This window comes from Bos indicus, chromosome 14, assembly GCF_029378745.1.
Source record: "Bos indicus isolate NIAB-ARS_2022 breed Sahiwal x Tharparkar chromosome 14, NIAB-ARS_B.indTharparkar_mat_pri_1.0, whole genome shotgun sequence".
NCBI lineage: Eukaryota > Metazoa > Chordata > Mammalia > Artiodactyla > Bovidae > Bos > Bos indicus.
Genome location: NC_091773.1, coordinates 32,588,471 through 32,608,967, shown reverse-complemented (window position 1 = coordinate 32,608,967; position 20,497 = coordinate 32,588,471). Strand labels below are relative to the sequence as shown.

Below are 20,497 nucleotides of genomic sequence, written 5' to 3'. Positions count from 1 at the left end.
AATAAAGGTAAATATCCTAAGTAAGGTCACATGTTAGCAGCTTGGACCCAAAATCATTTTGTGTCTACAGATCAGATCAGATCAGATCAGTTGCTCAGTCGTGTCCGACTCTTTGCGACCCCATGAATCGCAGCACACCAGGCCTCCCTGTCCGTCACCAACTCCCGGAGTATGATAAAATACACACAAACTCCAATTATGCAAATGAAGAAAATCAAATTTTCATTACATAATACTTGCCAAAGTGTGTAATGTAATAGAAAATAAGAGCAGTGTGCCATTATCTGGAATGTAATATCTGGTTCTTAGTGAAGACATATTTATTGCTCTGACCAGTCAATGTGTGCTAGTTACTAGGAGGAGGAACCTCGTTTGCACCACCCACCACAGTGGCATCTCCATGTCCCACTGGGCCTCGTGTAATATCACCAAGTAAGGCTCATCGTCTTTTCCTACACATGCTTTTCTTCCTGTATCTACTATCTCAGTGACTAGAATCTTTCACCACTGTCATCCAAACCAGAGATCTGTCTGGTGGTCATCCTAGAATCTTCCTCTTCACTACCCTCCTACAATGATTATTCACTACCCTCCTCCAATGATTAGTAGTGTCCAAAGCATCTGCTGCTTTCAGTCTCATTTGTCCTCAAATGACTCCTCCTAACGTTGCCAGACATAAAGTCTAAAATCCAAGTCTTCCAGAAAGAAAGATGGTTTATTCATGGCTCTTTGTTGGCTTCGTGTTACCTTGAAAATTCTTCAGTCTGGTACAAGTCTTTTCCTGATCCAGCCCCTGCCAATGTCTCCAGCCTTGCTCTGTATAATTCTTAAATCACATTGAATCATCAGTCATAGAAGTCTAGGTGTAGCTGTCAGATGCAATGTGTTCTCTCAGCACTGGGGTCACTGCATCAGCTCAGGAAGACACCTATTAATTACCATGCTGATGGGGTCAGGAATTCTTTGTGACCTCTCCCCTCCATCCTTAGGCTCAGTTATGTGCCTCTTCTATGTTCCCATGGCAATCTGTGCTATTCCTATCATGGTTCTTTATTGAAAAATTAAAATATATATGCTTTATAACATTGTGTGATTTCAGGGGTACAGCACTATGATTTAGTATATTTGTCAATTTATTCTATTATAGGTTATTACAGTATAAAGGGTACACAATAAGTTCCTTGCTATATAATAAATTCTTGTTGCTTATCTACTTGATATATAGTCTTTGTATCTATTATCTCACACCTTTAACGTGCCCCTTCCTCTTCCCTCTACACTTTGGTAGCCACAAGTTTGTTTTCTATGTCTGTGAGCCTGTTTCTGTTTTACATGCAGTTTCATTTGTATTATTTTTTAGATTCCACATGTAAGTGACATCACATGGTATTTGATTTATTTCACTCGGCATAATATTCTCTAGGTCCATCCACATGGCTGTAAATGGCAGAATTTTATTCTTTTTTACGTGCTAAATTGCTTCAGTCATGTCCAGCTCTTTGTGACCCTATGGATTGTAGCCCACCAGGCTCCTCTGTCCATGGGATTCTCCAGGCAAGAGTACTAGAGTGGGTTGACATTTTCTATCCAGGGTTTGAACCCACATCTCTTGGGTCTCCTGCACTGGCAGGCAAATTCCTTACCACTAGCACCACCTGGGAAGTCCATTCTTTTGTAAGGTTAAGTAGTATTTCATTGTGTGTATGTATACATACATTTACACATTTGTATACAAGGAAAGTTATGACCAACCTAGATAGCATATTCAAAAGCAGAGACATTACTTTGCCAACAAAGGTTCGTCTAGTCAAGGCTATGGTTTTTCCTGTGGTCATGTATGGATGTGAGAGTTGGACTGTGAAGAAGGCTGAGAGCCGAAGAATTGATGCTTTTGAACTGTGGTGTTGGAGAAGACTCTTGAGAGTCCCTTGGAATGCAAGGAGATCCAACCAGTCCATTCTGAAGGAGATCAGCCCTGGGATTTCTTTGGAAGGAATGATGCTAAAGCTGAAACTCCAGTACTTTGGCCACCTCATGCGAAGAGTTGACTCACTGGAAATGACTCTGATGCTGGGAGGGATTGGGGGCAGGAGGAGAAGGGGACGACAGAGGGTGAGATGGCTGGATGGCATCACTGACTCAATGGACGTGAGTCTCAGTGAACTCTGGGAGTTGGTGATGGACAGGGAGGCCTGGCGTGCTGCGATTCATGGGGTCGCAAAAGTCGGACACAACTGCGTGACTGATCTGATCTGATACATATATAATATATATACCACATCTTCTGAATTCAGTTCATTGATTCCATGTCTTACTACTGTAAACAGAGCTACTATGAACACTGGGGGTACATGCATCTTTTTGAATTAGTTTTTTCCTTTTTTCCAGATACATGCCTGGGGTGAAATTGCTGGATCATACAGTAGTTCAATTTTTAGTTATTTAAGGAACCTCCATGCTGTTTTTCATAGTGGCTGCACTCTCATGGTTCTTATCACACACACACACTGTATACTATTTTCATTTTATTCAGTTGTTGCTCTTTGACACCTCACTGACTGGTAGTGGGGATTATGTCTTTATCCCTAGCTTTTATCAAAGTGCGTGACATCTACAGTCTCACAGCAGAAATTCAATATGTTTGCTCAGTGAATTTTAAAAAATGAAAGGCAGTGGATGGAGAAAGGAAAGCTGTAATAGAGATTGGTTGGGGATTTGAATCAAATACTATGTCAGTCAGAGACTGTAAAATATCTCCCTGAAGATGTTTCTAGAAACGTTACCCCTGCCTATGTAGGGCCTGGTCTTGAGAGACAAATGTGTTTTTCAAATCACTGTCTTTGGGGCCGAAATCCTCATTCCCAGATGGGAGGGATCCCAGGTGCTCTGTGGTCCTTGGCGCCTTCCCTGTGCCCTCACAGAGAGCTTCTCGCTTTCTCCCTACCCTTGTGGTGTTTTGCTCTGGCTTCCCTGGTGGCTCCAACAGTAAAGAATCCACCTGCAAAGCAGGAGATGAGGGAGACCAGGCATGCATGGTATGGCAATCCACTCCAGTATTCTTGCCTGGCAAATCCCATGGACAGAGGAGCCTGGCCTCTTTAACTGAAAGCTCTTTGAGGGCCGGAACTATTTTTATCTCATGCTTACATTCTCCACTGGGCATAGCAGAGTGTTTTCCATTTCTTAAGTTCTCAATCAGTATTTGTAGAATGAATGAAATCCTCAATAAATATTTGTAGAATGAATGAAAGCATAACTAAAATTGAAAAATTACTCTAGATTTCTCTCTCAGAGCAATTAACCCCTTGTAAAACATGTCCACTTTAGAGCTAGCAGGTTTTATTTTATTTTATTTTTTTGCTTCAAGTGTTTTAAATGTAACCCAATAAACAAAACAATGAGCTCATCAGTTTCTTTTCTCATATTGAGGTTGCACACTGGTTTATTGATCAGGATGCTTAAGTCTCATCCCCTCTGTTCATTACTATTTATAAGCCCCAGCTAAGAAGACCTCTCTGAGCCATTATCTTGTTTTCTTCTTGGAATTTTAAAGCTTCACTGGGTTTATTATCCAAATATACTATGTCTGTTAAGGTCCTGGAGAGAGAATGCCCATGTAAAGTGATTCTTCAGCAAGAGAAAGACTTAGACTCTCATTTAATCAACTATGAACAATAACATAAACAAGACTTGAGGATTAAATAGAGTTAGGAGTCAGCACTGAAAATAAATGCAATTAGAACTGGAGGACTACATTCACTTTCAGGGGGAAATATTTTTCCCTTTTGAAAATACTTTCACTGCCCATACAGTTTTTCAGAATGAAATCTAACTTCACAAATGCTGCAGTCATCATTCGCGTTCTGGTAACTGATTCGTGACAGCGCTTGAAGTGCTTGCATTTTGTTAAAATGCAAATATATACAATCAAATGTAAAAGAAATTATTTAACGCTGCCCTACTTCAAGATAGATGGCTGTCTACCCTAATGTCACCAGGAAAATCAAAGGAACATTTCTTTGATGGTTATTTCCATGTTTCATTAAAAGGTGGATTAGTCCTTTGTCCATGAGTCCTTTCTCATGATGATATGTGTGCTGTGGACATTTGGTAGGATAACGAACAAGAAGCTCATTAATTGATTTATCCATTCACACATTCTCAAAGTCTGTTCACATATTCTATATAGGCACTATGATGAGCAATGAATAAAATCCAAAAAGAATCTTCCCTGCCTCTAAAGAATTCATGTCCAACTTGGGTAGAAAGACAGGTAACAATACACTGCAGCAAAATCAGGGTTATAACAGATCAATACCCAAGATGCTATGGGAACACAGAGAGAAAGAAAACCACAACTTCAAGGAGAAAGTGATACCTGACATGAGTTTTGTGGTTACGGAGCAGTTTTTCATAAGACACATATGGAAAAACCCATCACACCAGAGAGAAAGCACGCGTGATTGTAGAAGTGTAAGTGGAAATGGCATTTTGGTGGCTTGGCACAGTTGGAACATCTATTTTAGTAGTACCTGGGTCGACTTTTGTTTTTGAATTCAGGATGGAACTTGCAAAACAGAATAATGTTGGTAATGCTACCTCTTAAGTTTGCTTAACCTAAAATTTCATTTAATCAGAGAACATTTACACCTAATCACATTAAGCCATGGAATGCTTACATGGCTGATTTCCATGAGTATATTCAGTAGTAGACTGGGTGTATTCTGCGGCGGCTGCACAAGCTGTGAGAGACACTGTCTGGGACGTGGTAGCAAGACCTCTGGGAAAGAGCAGACCTGGGGAATCACTCACCTTGGAGCAGACTGCGGAGTCCGGTCTCTGACTCCCAAATTCTTTGCTGTGTTCTGAACTCTTGCTCCCTGAAAGATAAAGGACAATCACTTTTAATTCTGCATCATATTAGTAATTATTTCACATACCATGGGCTTCCCTGGTGGCTCAGCTGGTAAAGAATCTACCTGCAATGTGGGAGACCTGTATTCGATCCCTGGGTTGGGAAGATTCCCTGGAGAAGGCAATGGCTACCCACTCCAGTCTTCTGGCCTGGAGAATTCCATGGACTGTATAGTCCACGGGGTCGCAAAGAGTCCCACATGATTGAGCGACTATCACTTTCACTTCACTTTCAACATACCGTTAACATTTGAGTGGAGAGTGTCATTGCAATGATATATTTAATATCAAGAGATACTCAAGAAGGAGAAAGACATCATCGTCTGAGTATTTTCAAAATTAATGCTTTTAAGAATCAAAATAGGGCTTTTCTGGTGGCTCAGTGATAAAGAATCTGCCTGCCAGAGTAGGAGACAAGGGTTCGATCCCTGATCTGGGAAGATCCCACATGCAGTGAAGCAACTAAGCTCGTGTGTCACAACTATTGAGCTTGTGCCGCAACTGCTAAAACCCCAGCACCCTAGAGCCCATATTCTGCAACCAGAGAAGCCACTGCAATGAGAAGCCCGCACACTACAACCAGAGACCAGCTCCTGCTTGCCAAAACTTGGGAAAAGCCTGTGCAACAACAAAGACCCATACAGAAATGTTCCTTCGATTTTCCTGGTGACATTAGGGTAGACAGCCATCTACCTTGAAGTAGGGCAGAGTTAAATAAATACATAAAATTTTTAAAAAGAGTAAAAATAACACTGATACACTGTTTAAAAGGATTGATATTTATTTCAAGAGCCATCTAAATCATTTCAAAATAAGGTTGAATGACAGCTCCCTGTTTACTATCTCATCTATGTCATTATTCAATATTTAAGCAATAGTTAAGACACTGAAAACAGGAAGTGAGCAAACTAGAAATACCTGCTCTGCGCACCCCGCCCCCCACCTCCACCCCCATTTTCCTGGGACAGAAATCACAGTTCTATCACTTGCATGCAGCTTGTTCTGTGCTTAGCTTCATAGTATTTATCAAGAAAATCTTTTCGTAAATAGTTTAAAGCAGTTTCTAGACAAGGCAGGTGCATGTGGATCTCTAAAATGTAAGAATTCTGCCTCAAAGATTATAGTACAAAGATAATGTGCTTTAGCAATGAAAAAAATCTTTGCAAATTTGTCGAGTTCAGGAATATTCATTGTCCAGTTCTTAATGGGAATGAGTTACTACAAAGAAGCAAACACCAGAGTTTGGGGCTGAGTATAAATGGAGGAGAGTGATTTTAAAAATCCTGAAACTTTCTCTGCTGCTCCCAGATTCTGACAGATGGGAAAGGAAGAAAGAACAGGAGAAACGAAAAGAAAGAAAGAAAAATAAAAGAATATATTCTCTAAAGATGGACCAAATCAAGGAAAGGAAATAGGGAAAAGAGGATGTGTAAGGCAAAAAACAGATAGGAAGAAATTTAGGAATTGCAACTATGCATTGAAAAAATCTCTTTATTTTGAAGGAATTTTAGACTTAGAAAAAAGTTTACAAGCAGAACAGAGAGGTCACAAACCTTACCCACTAGGTAAACTCCCTCTAATGTTAACCCTTCACTTGGTCCTAGTGTGATGATCAAAAGCAGGAAATGTTATCAGCTAAGCTGTAAATCTTATTCACCTTTCCCCATTCCTCTCACTAATGCCCCTTTTTCATCACAGAATCTAATCCAGGACCCCATTCTATCATCACATCTCCGTGGTCTCCCCCAGTCTGGGGCAATTCCTCAGGTTTCCTTGGTCTTTCATGACCTTAATATTTGGGATGAGTACTGGTCATTGTTTTGCAGAATGTCTCTCAATCTGGGTCTGTCAGATGATTAGACAGAAGGTATGTATTTTGGGCAAGAAAATCACAGAAGTGATGTTACATCTTCGTAGTCCATATCACTGATGCTGATTGTCATCATACATTATGTCACCATAGTATATCTATGAACAAAGCCAGTGGAAGTGATGGAATGCCAGTTGAGCTATTTCAAATCCTCAAAGATGATGCGTGAAAGTGCTACACTCAATATGCCAGCAAATTTGGAAAACTCAGCAGTGGCCACAGGACTGGAAAAGGTCAGTTTTCATTCCAATCCCAAAGAAAGGCAATGCCAAAGAATGCTCAAACTACCGCACAATCGCATTCACCTCACACGCTAGTAAAGTAATCCTCAAAATCCTCCAAGCCAGGATTCAGCAATACACGAACTGTAAACTTCCAGATGTTCAAGCTGGTTTTAGAAAAGGCAGAGGAACCAGAGATCAAATTGCCAACATCCACTGGATCATAGAAAAAGCAAAAGAGTTCCAGAAAAACATCTATTTCTGCTTTATTGACTATGCCAAAGCCTTTGACTGTGTGGATCACAATAAACTGTGGAAAATTCTGAAAGAGATGGGAATACCAGACCACCTGACCTGCCTCTTGAGAAACCTGTATGCAGGTCAGGAAGCAACAGTCAGAACTGGACATGGAACAACAGACTGGTTCCAAGTAGGAAAAGGAGTACATCAAGGCTGTATTGTCACCCTGCTTATTTAACTTATAGGCAGAGTACATTATGAAAAATGCTGGGCTGGAGGAAGCACAAGCCAGAATCAAGACTGCCGGAGAAATATCAATAACCTCAGATATGCAGATGACACCACCCTTATGGCAGAAAGTGAAGAAGAACTAAAAAGCCTCTTGATGAAAGTGAAAGAGGAGAGTGAAAAAGTTGGCTTAAAGCTCAACATTCAGAAAACGAAGATCATGGCCTCTGGGCCCATCACTTCATGGCAAATAGATGAGGAAACAGTGGAAACAGTGTCAGACTTTATTTTTTAGGGCTCCAAAATCACTGCAGAAGGTGATTGCAGCCATGAAATTAAAAGACGGCTACTCCCTGGAAGGAAAGTTATGACCAACCCAGACAGCATATTAAAAAGCAGAGACATTACTTTGTCAACAAAGGTCTGTCTAGTCAAGGCTATTGTTTTGCCAGTGGTTATGTACGGATGTGAGAGTTGGACTATAAAGAGAGCTGAGTGCAGAAGAATTGATGCTTTTGAACTGTGGTGTTGCAGAAGACTCTTGAGAGTCCCTTGGATTGCAAGGAGATCCAACCAGTCCATCCTAAAGGAAATCAGTCCTGGCTGTTCACTGGAAGGACTGATGTTGAAGGTGAAACTCCAATATTTTGGCCACCTGATGCAAAGAGATGACTCATTTGAAAAGACCCTGATGTTGGGAAACATTGAGGGCAGGAGGAGAAGGGGATGGCAGAGGATGAATTGGTTAGATGGCATCACCGACTCAATGGGCATGAGTTTGTGTAAACTCTGGGAGTTGGTGATGGACAAGGAGGCCTGGCATGCTGTGGTTCATGGGGTCGCAAAGAGTCGGACGCAACTGAGCAATTGAACTGAACTTCTATCTTTTATTTTTCTTCTAACTCAACCAGTTAATGAAAACAACTCTATTAAGCAAGCATATATCCATAAAATTGGTATATGAAAACTGTACAGTTTGCTCTCTATATCCTTTGCACCTGTAAGTTTAATCCACTATGTACTGATCCACAGTTGGTTAAATCCATGGATGCAGAACCCATGGGTGTGGAAACCCGTGAAAACAGAAGTTCTTCTGTATTCATTGTACTCCTCTGGCATTTTATGTAAGGGATTTGCCCATCAGTGGATCTGTCATCTGTGGGGGCTTCTGGAACCAAACTGAGGGGGGATGTCTACACTGCAGTTAGAAATATGGATAAAAATTCATGCTGAAAAGTTTCCTGTTCCTCAAAAGGAAACTAAAGATCTTAGGAAATATTATTCATTAATCAGACAAACTTTCTAACCATTCAGTCTCTTAGAAAGCTGAATCTAAATGATTGAAAGACAAGAGAATCAGAAAAGTTAGACGGCTGATTCACATTTGTGTTCTAACTAATCAGATTCTATGTCGGTAAGAGTTCATTTGTGGATTGGATCCCAGACATTAACCTCACTGCCTGGAACTGCAGACACTAGAAAGAGGGTGGGCCACAGAAGGAATATCTCAAAAGTCTCCTCTGGGACCTGGGTACCCCAATTTCTATAAAGAGTGAGTCCCAGGTTCCATGATCTTTCACAAAGAAGGCACAAGTCAGGTTTTTGTCTCAGAACCAGATGTAGCAGAGAAACAAGTTAACAAAAGAAGGTATCTACCCATCCTCAATGGATTTATTAATAAATGATAGGAGGAAGGAGTGATAAATATTGAAAAATAGCACAGTTGAGAAATAAACTTACAAAGTTCACAATTTTTCAGTCTTTTATATTTTATAAATATACAGTAATATATATTAATAACATACGTGTGTGTGTGTGTGTGTTTAGTTGCTAAGTTGTGTCCTACTCTTTGTGACCCCCTGGACTGCAGCATGCCAGTCTTTCCTGTCCTTTGCCATCTCCTGGAGTTTGCTCAAATTCATGTCCATTGAGCCAGTAATGCTATCTAACCGTCTTATCCTCTGCCACATAAATATACTTAAAAGAGGTTTAAGCCAGTTAAACAACTCATCAAGACCCAGGTAATACTGCTTTTACTTTTCCCATCTGTATTTTATCTATCTTAGTTTCCAGTTGTAAGCGGCTAATGGTTTTGATTATCCAAATCAATATAGTAAGAATGTACATGTAGCTAACTCGTAATGACCTCCTCATCGGACTATTCTAAAAAAGGTCAATCATCAGTCTCCCAGTTTTGTCATAAACCATAATTTTGAGAGGGCTCCTCCAAGAATTATTGCAAAGTCACTGTAACAGCAACACAGTGAAACAGAAAAGTTAATCTCTTTCTGTATGTTTAGTGCCCAAATCCCAGCCCCGACATGAATAATCACAAGTTTACTTTGGATCTACTTTTTAAAACCAAATTTGAATATCTACCTGAAAAATCCTTCCAAAACCTGCAGGCTGTTCCTTCTGTATTTGCCCTTTTCCAGCTGACCCACACTGTGTCATGTGCTTCTCACAGATCTGACCTTTACTTAGCAAACCCCTCTTGGACCTTGTGAGTTCTTAGTTTTCAATCTTCAGCACTGGGGTTCCCAACCCGAAGCACCAATGTATTGATATATAGTGTGTACTGGCTGTCCCTCATCTCTAAAGATCTCAGACAGGCACCAGCCTCACTTAGGACTGTCTCCACGGATTTTTCTCCTGGTTCAGTTGACATTCTGTAGTGTGATCTTGGGAGTAAACCCATAGGGATTTATATGTTTATCTGAGAGGTATACACTAAGTCTTCAGTAAATAAAGCAGGCATAATTACAAAAGCATAGCTTAAAAATTAAGTCATTCACTACTAATGGATAATTCAAACCAAATCAGCAAGTAGAGAGATTTGTTAAATCAATTTTCTGAAGTAGCCCTAAGAAAAGATGAAAGAATAAAATATAAAATTGATGTCTTTTGATTTCTTTTATCTCCTACAGATTTGTGACTTTTTTCTACTAGATTAAACACGTTTTCCTCATAATTGGTACACTGGAGATTAGTGCATTTTTGTTAGCTTTTTAAAGAATCTTAAGGATTCAAAACTAAACTAGCATACTTAAAATACTATTGAGCCATTGTATAGAAAGTTCAAGTAATTCCCTGGTGGTCCAGTGGTTAGCACTTGGCACTTTAACAACAGGGACCTGGGATCATTCCCTGTTCGGGGAACAAAGACAGAGCAAGCCACTTGGCTGAGCCGAAAACAAAAAAGGAAGAAAGCTCATTCATTTTGTAAGAGTGTATTCTTTTTCACTTGTAGGTATATCAGTGATCTAAATACAGTCCAAAGGCTGCTCTTCATCCTCTGAAGGAAAACCTGAGGTATGTTCTTTATCTTCAGAATAAGGCACACACTTCTTAGCATGGCATGGAAGACCCTTCGATATCTCCAGAAGCAAGCAGAGCCCTCAACTCTGGTTCCTCCTCACCCCTCCCCCTTCCTCAGTCTATTACACAGCCTCACTAAATGACCTGTCATTCCCAGAAAATGCCTCAGTCCTTTTATCTGGCACTTTACACAGCCTCAAATCCACTCCTCTCCACTCGCCGGGCCACCTCCCTTGCCTCCAACCTGTTACCTCTCACACATCCGTTTTCTCAGGTTGTCTGAGTTTCCTGGAGAACCCTCAGAGAGATGTCTGGGCTTCTTCCCTGGCAATCAGTATTTCTTGCTCACACTTCCCGAGCCTGGAAAAGGGCCTGTCACTTCCAGGCACCTGCCAGATTATGATAAACGAGCCAAGGAAGCTTCAGGTTCAGGTCCTGAGAAATGACTTCCTGAAACGTGTGAGGCTCACCTGCTTCCGCATCACATCTGTAGCCTGCATGATGTAGCGGGGAGGCAGCCCGTGGCTTCTGGCCAGAATGATGGCCTGCTCCAGGGTCACACTCAGGGTGCACCTGTGGACAAAAGCAGGGGCTTTTGTAACAATGCTCAGCAGTAACAATGGTCTTCAAGACAGCTGGGGTTGCCAATGAAAGGTGGAGCAATATGCCTCCTGGGAGAAGTACTCATTTTTCCCTGGGTATCTATCTCCCATGTACTCATGAGGTACGCATGTTAATAAACTTGTTTGTTTTTCTCTTGTTAATCTGTCTTTATTACAGGAGTCTCAGCTAAGAAGTCAGAAGAGTAGAGGGCAAATTATTTTTCCTCCTCTCTTACATGAATTTCAAAATCAAATTCGAAGCAACTAGACAATGAACCATTTGTTTTTCTATGTAGAATACCTGTTTAAAAATAGCTTTAAGAGGTTCACTGCTGGGGTCCTAAATTATTTACATTTAAAACAAACCCATAATGAACACTTTTTAGGAGGGAGCTTATACATGGAAAATTTAAGTAAGTAGAATTAATAAGCTTTCTTATCAGATATTAATCTTTACTGATGTTTCATGTACTTTAAAGGAAACGACTCAGTAATACTCATCACTCATGTCCACATTTTCATGGTTAATAGACTTATGCTGATTTATATACAACATTTTAGAAAAAAGTGAAATTAATATTCATTGAGGTCAGAATTTTTTTTAAGGTGTGTTTCTTGAACACAATCTAACAGGACTGTAAACTTTTGAAAAGGAACTCCTAATGACTTATTCAGCAATGTGGTGCCCAGAACAGACTGAGAAAATTCACAATTTAGTCCTGAATTCAGTGATTAGTGAGCCCTGGTCCTCTTCCTTTCCTTAAAGGCCTTTCTTTCACTTCTTCCACATTTTTCTCTATAGCAACTCTTAAGGAGCTATGAACCCTTTATGCTTGTTCATATTTTCAAGTCTCTGAGTTGTTTTTTAGGGGTATCTTCTGCACACATTTCATAAAAATGCTACTTTTAGATGTTTGTCCTAACATCTATATTAGTGGCTTTTGTTTCATTTTTACATTGATTGATATTTATTGTTTTTCTCTACACTTTCACATTTACCTCCCTGGGTTTGGTACTTTACATGTGCATTTTTCTAGATCTGTTTAGAATTTCCCACAAATTAAAGTTCTACAGTGCAATTGCTTATATGTGACAAATATCTAGGTCATTTTTCCATGTTTGTGAGGCTATACCACAGGAGCCCAGTACACCTGGTAGGTTCAGATATTGATGAATTACGAAAAAAGGAGAAAGGGACTTGAAACATTACTGCTGCAATTTTAGAAAGAATCTGACAAAACACAGCCATATTATTAGACATAATTGTACTCTAGGGAGAAATATGATCAGTTCCATTGGCTGTTAAATCATGTGAAAAGCAGTTTTCTTATTAATACTACAGAGAACTCTTTAGCATTAAGAACATGTGTTCAGATGGGCTGAAGTTTTATAATTAGCCTCTATATTATAGTACGAGCTTCCTTGATGGTGCAGATAGTAAAGAATCTGCCCGCAATGCAGGAGACCCATGTTCAATCCTTGGGAAGATGCCCTGGAGAAGGGGAGAAGGCACTGGATACACAGTCCAGTATATGATATTTATGAATATTCAGTGTACAAGTTTGATAATAATATATAATTGTCCTTTTACATGTACCTCCATGCACATGCCAATGAAAGCCAAGAGCTATAATTGAGAGTTCATGTTTAAAAAAGAATCAATTTTTACAAAGCATTTAATTGTCAGCTTACTCAACATACAACATAACCTTTTTCTCTTTCTTAAGGTCTCCTGTACTCCAATTTTAAGTCCTTATTGATCCTAACATTTTAATCAATAATGTTCATTACACCAGCTGAATGAAGCTAAGAAAAAAAAATCTTTATCTTTTTCTCATCACACTGAAATATGTCTTTGCTTCCCAATAAAGGCTGACTTGCCCTCCTCAACTTATAACAAACACTCAGTTATTGTGGAGGACTTTCAACATGCAGCTTGCATTATCCACTTTCTTAATCTTTTTAAACTGATTTATTTCTCTCTACATCAAACTGTTGTAAAGAGCGGCACAGCAGCAAATTATCTTCCAGAGACTTTAAAAGGCTTTACTGTAATTTCCCGATCAATCAACAAGGGCAGTAACATGCTCTTGGGCAGGGTACTTCAAAGAGTCACATCTTTAGAACCAATCATGTGAGTGCATGCCTGTGTGCTAAGTCGTTTCAAGCATATCTGACTCTGTACAATCCTATGGACTGTAGCTGGCCAGGCTTCTCTGTCCAACAGATTCTCCAGGCAAGAGTACTGGAATGGGTTGCCATTCCCTTCTCCAAGAACCAATCATACACATCATCTAACAGAAAAATCTACCTTAAAAGTAATACATATGTTTTCTGTCATCAGCATGTCAAAACAGGATGTCTTTTCACACTAACCACTAAGTACCTTCCAATGAGTTTCCAAGATTAATATGAAAATTTAAAAGCGAAAAATTTTTAAAGAGACAGCCAGGTCAGTGTGGGAAATTTTGCCTATTTGATTCACAGTTTATTTATCTAATGGAAGTCTAGTTTTTTCATCACAGCATCACAGTTCCATTCTCATAATTAAGCATGTGTAAGAGCACCCAGCACTAAGCCCACAGCTCTGTGGTCAACACACCATTATTCACCTCATAGCTTTTTATCTTCTCTCACTATCTCAATCTGAATGGAAAAATTCAGCATTTGCAAGAAGCAGTTTGATTCTGGCATTCTCTGAAATATTTCCAATCTAGAGTGGCACTTAGTTTTTCGATGATGCATAAATGTATACTCAGAGTTTGGCTTTACAAGAGAACCCTGGATTTTATAGACACTTCTCTGATTACCAGTGAGTCTGTCCTGCTCACTGGGCAAGAGAAAGAAGGAAGTAGACCAGAGGTGGGGAATCCTGAGCAAATCTCATTCCATATGAGATTCCTTGTCAAACCTCCAATTTCCTTTCTTGAATTATCTCTGTTCACACCTTAGGGAGTTAAATTAAAATATAAAAACGTGCGAAGTTGCTTCAGTCATGTTTGACTCTTTGTGACCCTATGGACTGTAGCTCTCCAGGCTCCTCTGTTCATGGGACTCTCCAGGCAAGAATGCCGGAGGGGTTGCCATGCCCTCCTCCTGGGGATCTTCCTGACCCAAGGATCAATGGATTCTTTACCATAGTGCCACCTGGGAAGCCCAAAATGTAGATAAATCTAAATTTTTACTCCATCCTGGAAAACATGGGTTCTGAACTGTTCAGCTTCTTCTAGCTGCAATATAATTTTTTAAATGTAAACAATTCTTTCCCTGAGAATCACAAAAATAAAAAAATAAAGACCACAGTGTAGAATCTGTCCTTCCTAAAAAGGCAAATATAACATATGCACTGAGGAAAGCTGTTCCATAATTTCTGTAATAAGACATCCAAGTAATAGCTCAGCTTAGGGCATACTCCTGAGAATGTGCACTTGACAGGGCTGTGAAATTATGCAGAAGTTGTGCATTCCCCAGAGAAAGAAAAAGGAGAGGGTCAACACACCTGTGCATATAATGAATAAATCTTCTTGACATATTTCATATTAAAAATAGATCCATATCACTCAGAGATTTAGCATAGTTTTAATATGATAAATGTAAGGTATGGCCAATGGGTTCAATTTAATTTGAAAGGCACTTTGATTTAGCAATGCTATGGAAGAGTCACAAAGAGGTTCCTTTCTATTCATCCATTCATTCAACAAATATTTTTGAGCGTCTACTTTCTACCTGTAAGTACCATTAAGTTCTGGCAGAAGCAGATTTACTATCAAGATAAAAAAGGTTGAATTTAATCTTTTACTATTAAAAACCCTAAAACTTTATTAATGTTATTTAAGACACTCAAGGCTATGGTTTTTCCAGTGGTCATGTATGGATGTGAGAGTTGGACTGTGAAGAAAGCTGAGTGCCGAAAAAGTGATGCTTTTGAACTGTGGTGTTGGAGAAGACTCTTGAGAGTCCCTTGGACTGCAAGGAGATCCAACCAGTCCATCCTAAAGGAGATCAGTCCTGGGTGTTCATTGGAAGGACTGATGTTGAAGCTGAAACTCCAGTACTTTGGCCACCTCGTGCGAAGAGTTGACTCACTGGAAAAGACTCTGATGCTGTGAGGGATTAGGGGCAGGAGGAAAAGGGGATGACAGAGGATGAGATGGCTGGATGGCATCACCGACTCGACGGACGTGAGTCACTTCAGTCGTGTCCAACTCCGTGCGACCCCATAGACGGCAGCCCACCAGGCTCCCCCGTCCCTGGCATTCTCTAGGCAAGAACACTGGAGTGGGTTGCCATTTCCTTCTCCAATGCATGAAAGTGAAAACTGAAAGTGAGGTCGTTCAGTCACGTCCGACTCTTCGTGACCCCATGGACTGCAGCCGACCAGGCTCCTCCGTCCATGGGATTTTCCAGGAAAGAGTACCGGTGTGGGGTGCCATTGCCTTCTCCAGAAGTAGAGTTTACCTGACTATAATTTGGCACATGTTTCATATGAATCTCTTATTTTTATTCAAGTGCTTTTCCCAACTGATCCTAGAACACGAGATATCAATTTTGTATGCTAAACTATAGAATTCAGGGTCAGAAAAAGCATGTGAAATGGTTTCCCATTTGGCAGTCTTATTTCTTGATGCCAGGGCTCCACAATGACCGACATCCAAACCTCCCCCTCAACTGGAGAGACAAAGCTCAGCTCCCTAAATTGGCTTAAATGCACCACATTACATTTCAACCATTTATTAACTCATATCTATTTACACTCTATTTGGTTCACTTTTGAGACTTCAGTTCTTATCTGAAGCAAGTTACGTGTTAATCTTTGTTTTTTAATATGTTAATCTTTTAAGATGACTCATGACATTTTACATAAATTAGATAAAAGAGTCTCCAAATCCAAGGAACCTCTATGTATTTGTTCATTTAGCAAAATCACAGATGAAAAATCAGTTTTACTCAAATTACATTTTAAACCTCCAGAGCTCTAAAGCCACATTTAATGTTGACTCAGTTTATACTGAACAAGGAAGCCCATCCCTGAAGGGTTGAAGTGCATCAGATTGAACACTTGGGGAGATGCGTCACCCTTTTGGACCACAAGGGTGATGCAGTAACTCACGGTGAAACTGACACAGCAAACCAAAACAACGTGACGTTTATGGCTTTGAGCTGTGGATTTATTTGCTGGCTTTCAGAATGTTCACAGTCAGGACCTCTAATGCTTTGCTTGGCAGCTAATCATTATATTGTTCTCTCTTGGGGTGGTCCCAAACTTGGTCATTACTAGTGGAGGAGGATCCTTCAGAGAGTAATAAACTGACACGTTACATAAAAACTATGAAAAACTAGTGCAATCAAGATCTCTGAATTTGTAGCCACAAACACTTGCCTTAAATTCACATTATGTAGATGTTGAAGTTGAAAAAAAAAAACTTAAAATGTAATTAAAAAGAGAAAAATGCACTCTTTAGCAAGGTATATTTTGCTTTTATTTCTCCATATTTTAAACATTGAAGCTGAGTATAAATATTGGTGCTAGTGGTAAAGAATCCGCCTGCCAATGCAGGAGATGTAAGAGACTCAGGTTTGATCCCTAGGTTGGGAAGATCCCCTGGAGGAGGAAATGGCACCCCACTCCAGGATTCTTGCTATGAGAATGCCATGGACAGAGGAGCCTGACAGGCTACAGTCCATGGGGTCACAAAGAGTCGGACACAACTGACCATCTGAACACTTCAATTGGATCCCTTAGAAATATTACATACTCAATTATGACTGAAAACCATGTCCCCAAACAAACCCCACTAAAGTCACTGCATTCAGGGATACATGTTTCTTGCTTGAGCAGTGATATTTAACTCTTTTGTGCAATAGTAACATAATTGAAGTACCTGGATAAGTATGTTCACTTTTTTTGTGTGTGCTAGTGCAGTATAGTTTGCAGAATAATTTCCTAGAAAAATATGATAAACGGAAGACACACAGCCACAATTAAAAGGCATGTGTTGGGGTTTCTGAGTTTGAGGAACCATACGCCAAACAATGATTTTGACTGACACTGGAAAAGGAAACATTAGACATGTCCTCTAACAAATTTTTTATATAAATTAGTTAAATATTTCAAAACTTAATATTTATTTCAAAATTTCACTTGGAATAATTTGCATTAATATAAAGGTTAATTTGATTTTGTGCTATATGTGTGTGTGTGTGTGTGTGTTTGCTTATTTATGTCTGACTCTTTGCAGCCCCATGGACTGTAGCCCTCAAGGCCCCTCTGTAAAGGAATTTTCTAGGCAAGAATACTGGAATGGGTTGCTATTTCCTCCTCCAGAGGATCTTCCTGACCCAGGGGTGGAACCTGAGCCTCCTCCATTGGTCAATGGATTCTTTATCACTAGCGCCAACTGAGAAGCCCTGGGAAGCTAGATAAATACAAAGTGGAATAAATTTTTAACCATTCTGAAATCAGCGAGGTTAGCCCCAGTGTAGAATTGCACCCAATGATAACAGTCTTGATTTTGTTTTTCAGCTCTGGACTTCCATGTGTATTGCCTCATTTTCACCATCTTTTCTGTGATGCTGCCCTTGGTCGTGAGAATAAGCGGGAAAAAATTCCCTTAGGTCAAATACATGGCTCAGAGTCTATGTATAAGAACAGCCTAAAGAATCTATCATTTGATAATATTCTTCATGTGAATTATATGTCTTTATATAGTTTTAGCCATTTATATTTAGAATCACACTGATTTAGATCTTAAAACTTAAAATCATTTCCCTTATTCTATGAAAGGCTTCTTTTCCCCTCCTTTAATTAAAAGCCAGGTCCATTATCCTTGTTCAAGTGACTGTCACTAATAAGTTATTAGGAATCTAATCAGCTGTGACTCTCCAGGATCCTTTACTAAGTTGAAGTTACCTGGGCAGCATTCAAGTTTTGGAGAGGATAATAATGACTATGTCAATCCCAAGAGAAGGTGAAATAAGCTGAAACAGTAGCTACAACTACTACTTGCCCACCACTCTTTGATACCCAGAAGTCTTTTATGACAGGTGGAAGATCTGCGACCCCCTGGTTTTACGCACTTTGCAGCACCATCTGAACTTAGGAAGCCTAAGGCAAACTAGTTTCAACAATCTTTGACTAAAGGCACATTTCTCCCTGGTGAAGAAAATGTAAACGATTCTGCTAACTTTGCAAATGTTTTTATACTTCGTGCTTGTGCTTTTCTCGTGATCCCATCTTATTCAACCATTAAAAACTAAAAACAGGGACTTCCCTGGTGCTCCAGTGATTAAGAATCTGCCTTCCAATGCAGGGCATGTGGGTTCAATCCCTGGTCGAGGAACTAAGATCCCACATGCCTTGCGGCCACTAAGGCTGCTTGAAAACTACTGAGCCTACAAGCCAAAACTAGAGAGAAGCCTGCGAGCCACATGGAAAGATCCTGCAAGCCACAACCAAGACTCAACAGAGCCAATAACAGTAATAATAATAATAATAATAAATAAAAAAGCAGCTGGAGGATATAGATGAGTTAGAGATTCTCCATTAACATTCTCTTATTTAATCTCAATCTTAAAATTCTTGAAATGTGCTACAGAGTTACTATAATTTAAGGTGTCCCATGAGTTAGTGCTTAGACACGCTGTTTAAAAGACACAGTATAGTAATGGGTATATTAAGTATGGTGCAATCCAAGATTCTCATATTTACTAATTTTTAAATATTAATGAAAGTGCCAGCATTTAAAGAAATAAGAAAATTGCTGGAAGAAATAAGATGTAGAAATTATTTAATTCCTTAAAGGCGTATGTGCGATATTTGTAGTGTCTTCAGCCTTCCCATTTTTGTAAAGCCTTCCCAGAGTGGGTATGGTCAAGATTAAAATTATTGTTTTCCTATCATCTTTCTCTAGTTATTTAAGATGACCCATTGTTTCACCTCCAGATTATGTTATAAGCTCCCAAGCCATTCAAAACAAACTCATCAATTATAAGAGATAAATGTATGTGTGCCAGACCCATGTACTAAGGTATCTACTCTAGTATCTTTCATGCTTACCAATTTCATATTTCTTTTTAAAAATGTTTGTTTTATTGCATTTATTGAAAATTGATCTATTTTAAATTTAATTTTCTTATTTCTGGCTGCACTGGGTCCTCACTACTGCGCATGGGCTTTCTCTAGTTGTGGCAAGTGGGCTTCTCACTGTGGTGGCTTCTCTTGTTGCAGAGCATGGACTCCAGGTGCACTAGCTTCAGCAGCTGTGGCTCACAGGCTTAGCTGCCCTGTGGCATGTGGGATCTTCCCAGACCAGGGATCGAACCCATGTCCTCTGAATTGGCAGGCAGATTCTTACCCACTGGGCCACCAGGGAAGTCTGCTTCATATTTCTTACTATCTCTCAACTCTCTCCACTTGAGTGGCACTGCTAGTATCATCTCTTGCCTAGACTGATGTAACCTCACTCTGACTCCTTTTATCTTGTCTCTTCTCATTATTCTTCGGAGCTGATCTTTTAAAAATGCAGGTGAAAAGGCAGACATTTCAATGGCTTTCCATTTGGTAACCTGAAACACAGAGTCGTCACAATATGGTCTCTGGTTTTCCTTACTTCTACTCCACACTTCAACTCTACCGTTCACAGTACCCTGAAGTCACCTCCTTCCATGGTTCCCATATGCTGCTCCTCGCTGATGCCCTGGTTTGGGTCCCATATCATACCTCTGGTCATGCTCTATTATACTTGTCTGAAAGGTGTAGGGATGAAGAATATGGGCATAAGAGGCAAACCCCCAGGGTTGGAGCTTGAATTTGCTGATAATTCTGTGACTTTGGGCACATTACATAAATTTCTAAAACTCTGTTTTCTCACCTGTAAATTGACTTTAAGGATAGCATGCACCTCAGAGTGTTGTTTTGAGAATTACATAAAATAATTCGTGTCTCATACTTAGGAAAGTATATATATAGCATGTAGTATATTCGCATCAAATGTTAGCAACTTTCATTAATATTACTGTCACTTCCACCACAAATAGGCCAGACTAGTGCCTGTATTGATTGCAACTTTCCTGGAACTAGTATACTTCCTGGGATTAAGTAAGGA

General features: G+C 39.8%; 1 protein-coding gene across 2 annotated transcripts in view; it reads right to left on the bottom strand.

Moving 5' to 3' along the window:
- PREX2 (phosphatidylinositol-3,4,5-trisphosphate dependent Rac exchange factor 2) overlaps positions 1-20,497 on the bottom strand; it is a 302,189-nt gene that overhangs the window by 8,369 nt on the left and 273,323 nt on the right. Inside the window, exons 38-39 of one of the 2 annotated variants that reach the window (XM_019973769.2) lie at positions 11,262-11,364; positions 4,813-4,880 (exon numbers count right to left, since the gene is read on the bottom strand). In XM_019973769.2, the coding sequence (XP_019829328.2) occupies positions 4,813-4,880; positions 11,262-11,364 (171 nt within the window). The remainder of the gene's footprint in view (positions 1-4,812; positions 4,881-11,261; positions 11,365-20,497) is intronic. The other variant, XM_070802636.1, reaches the window with a different exon arrangement.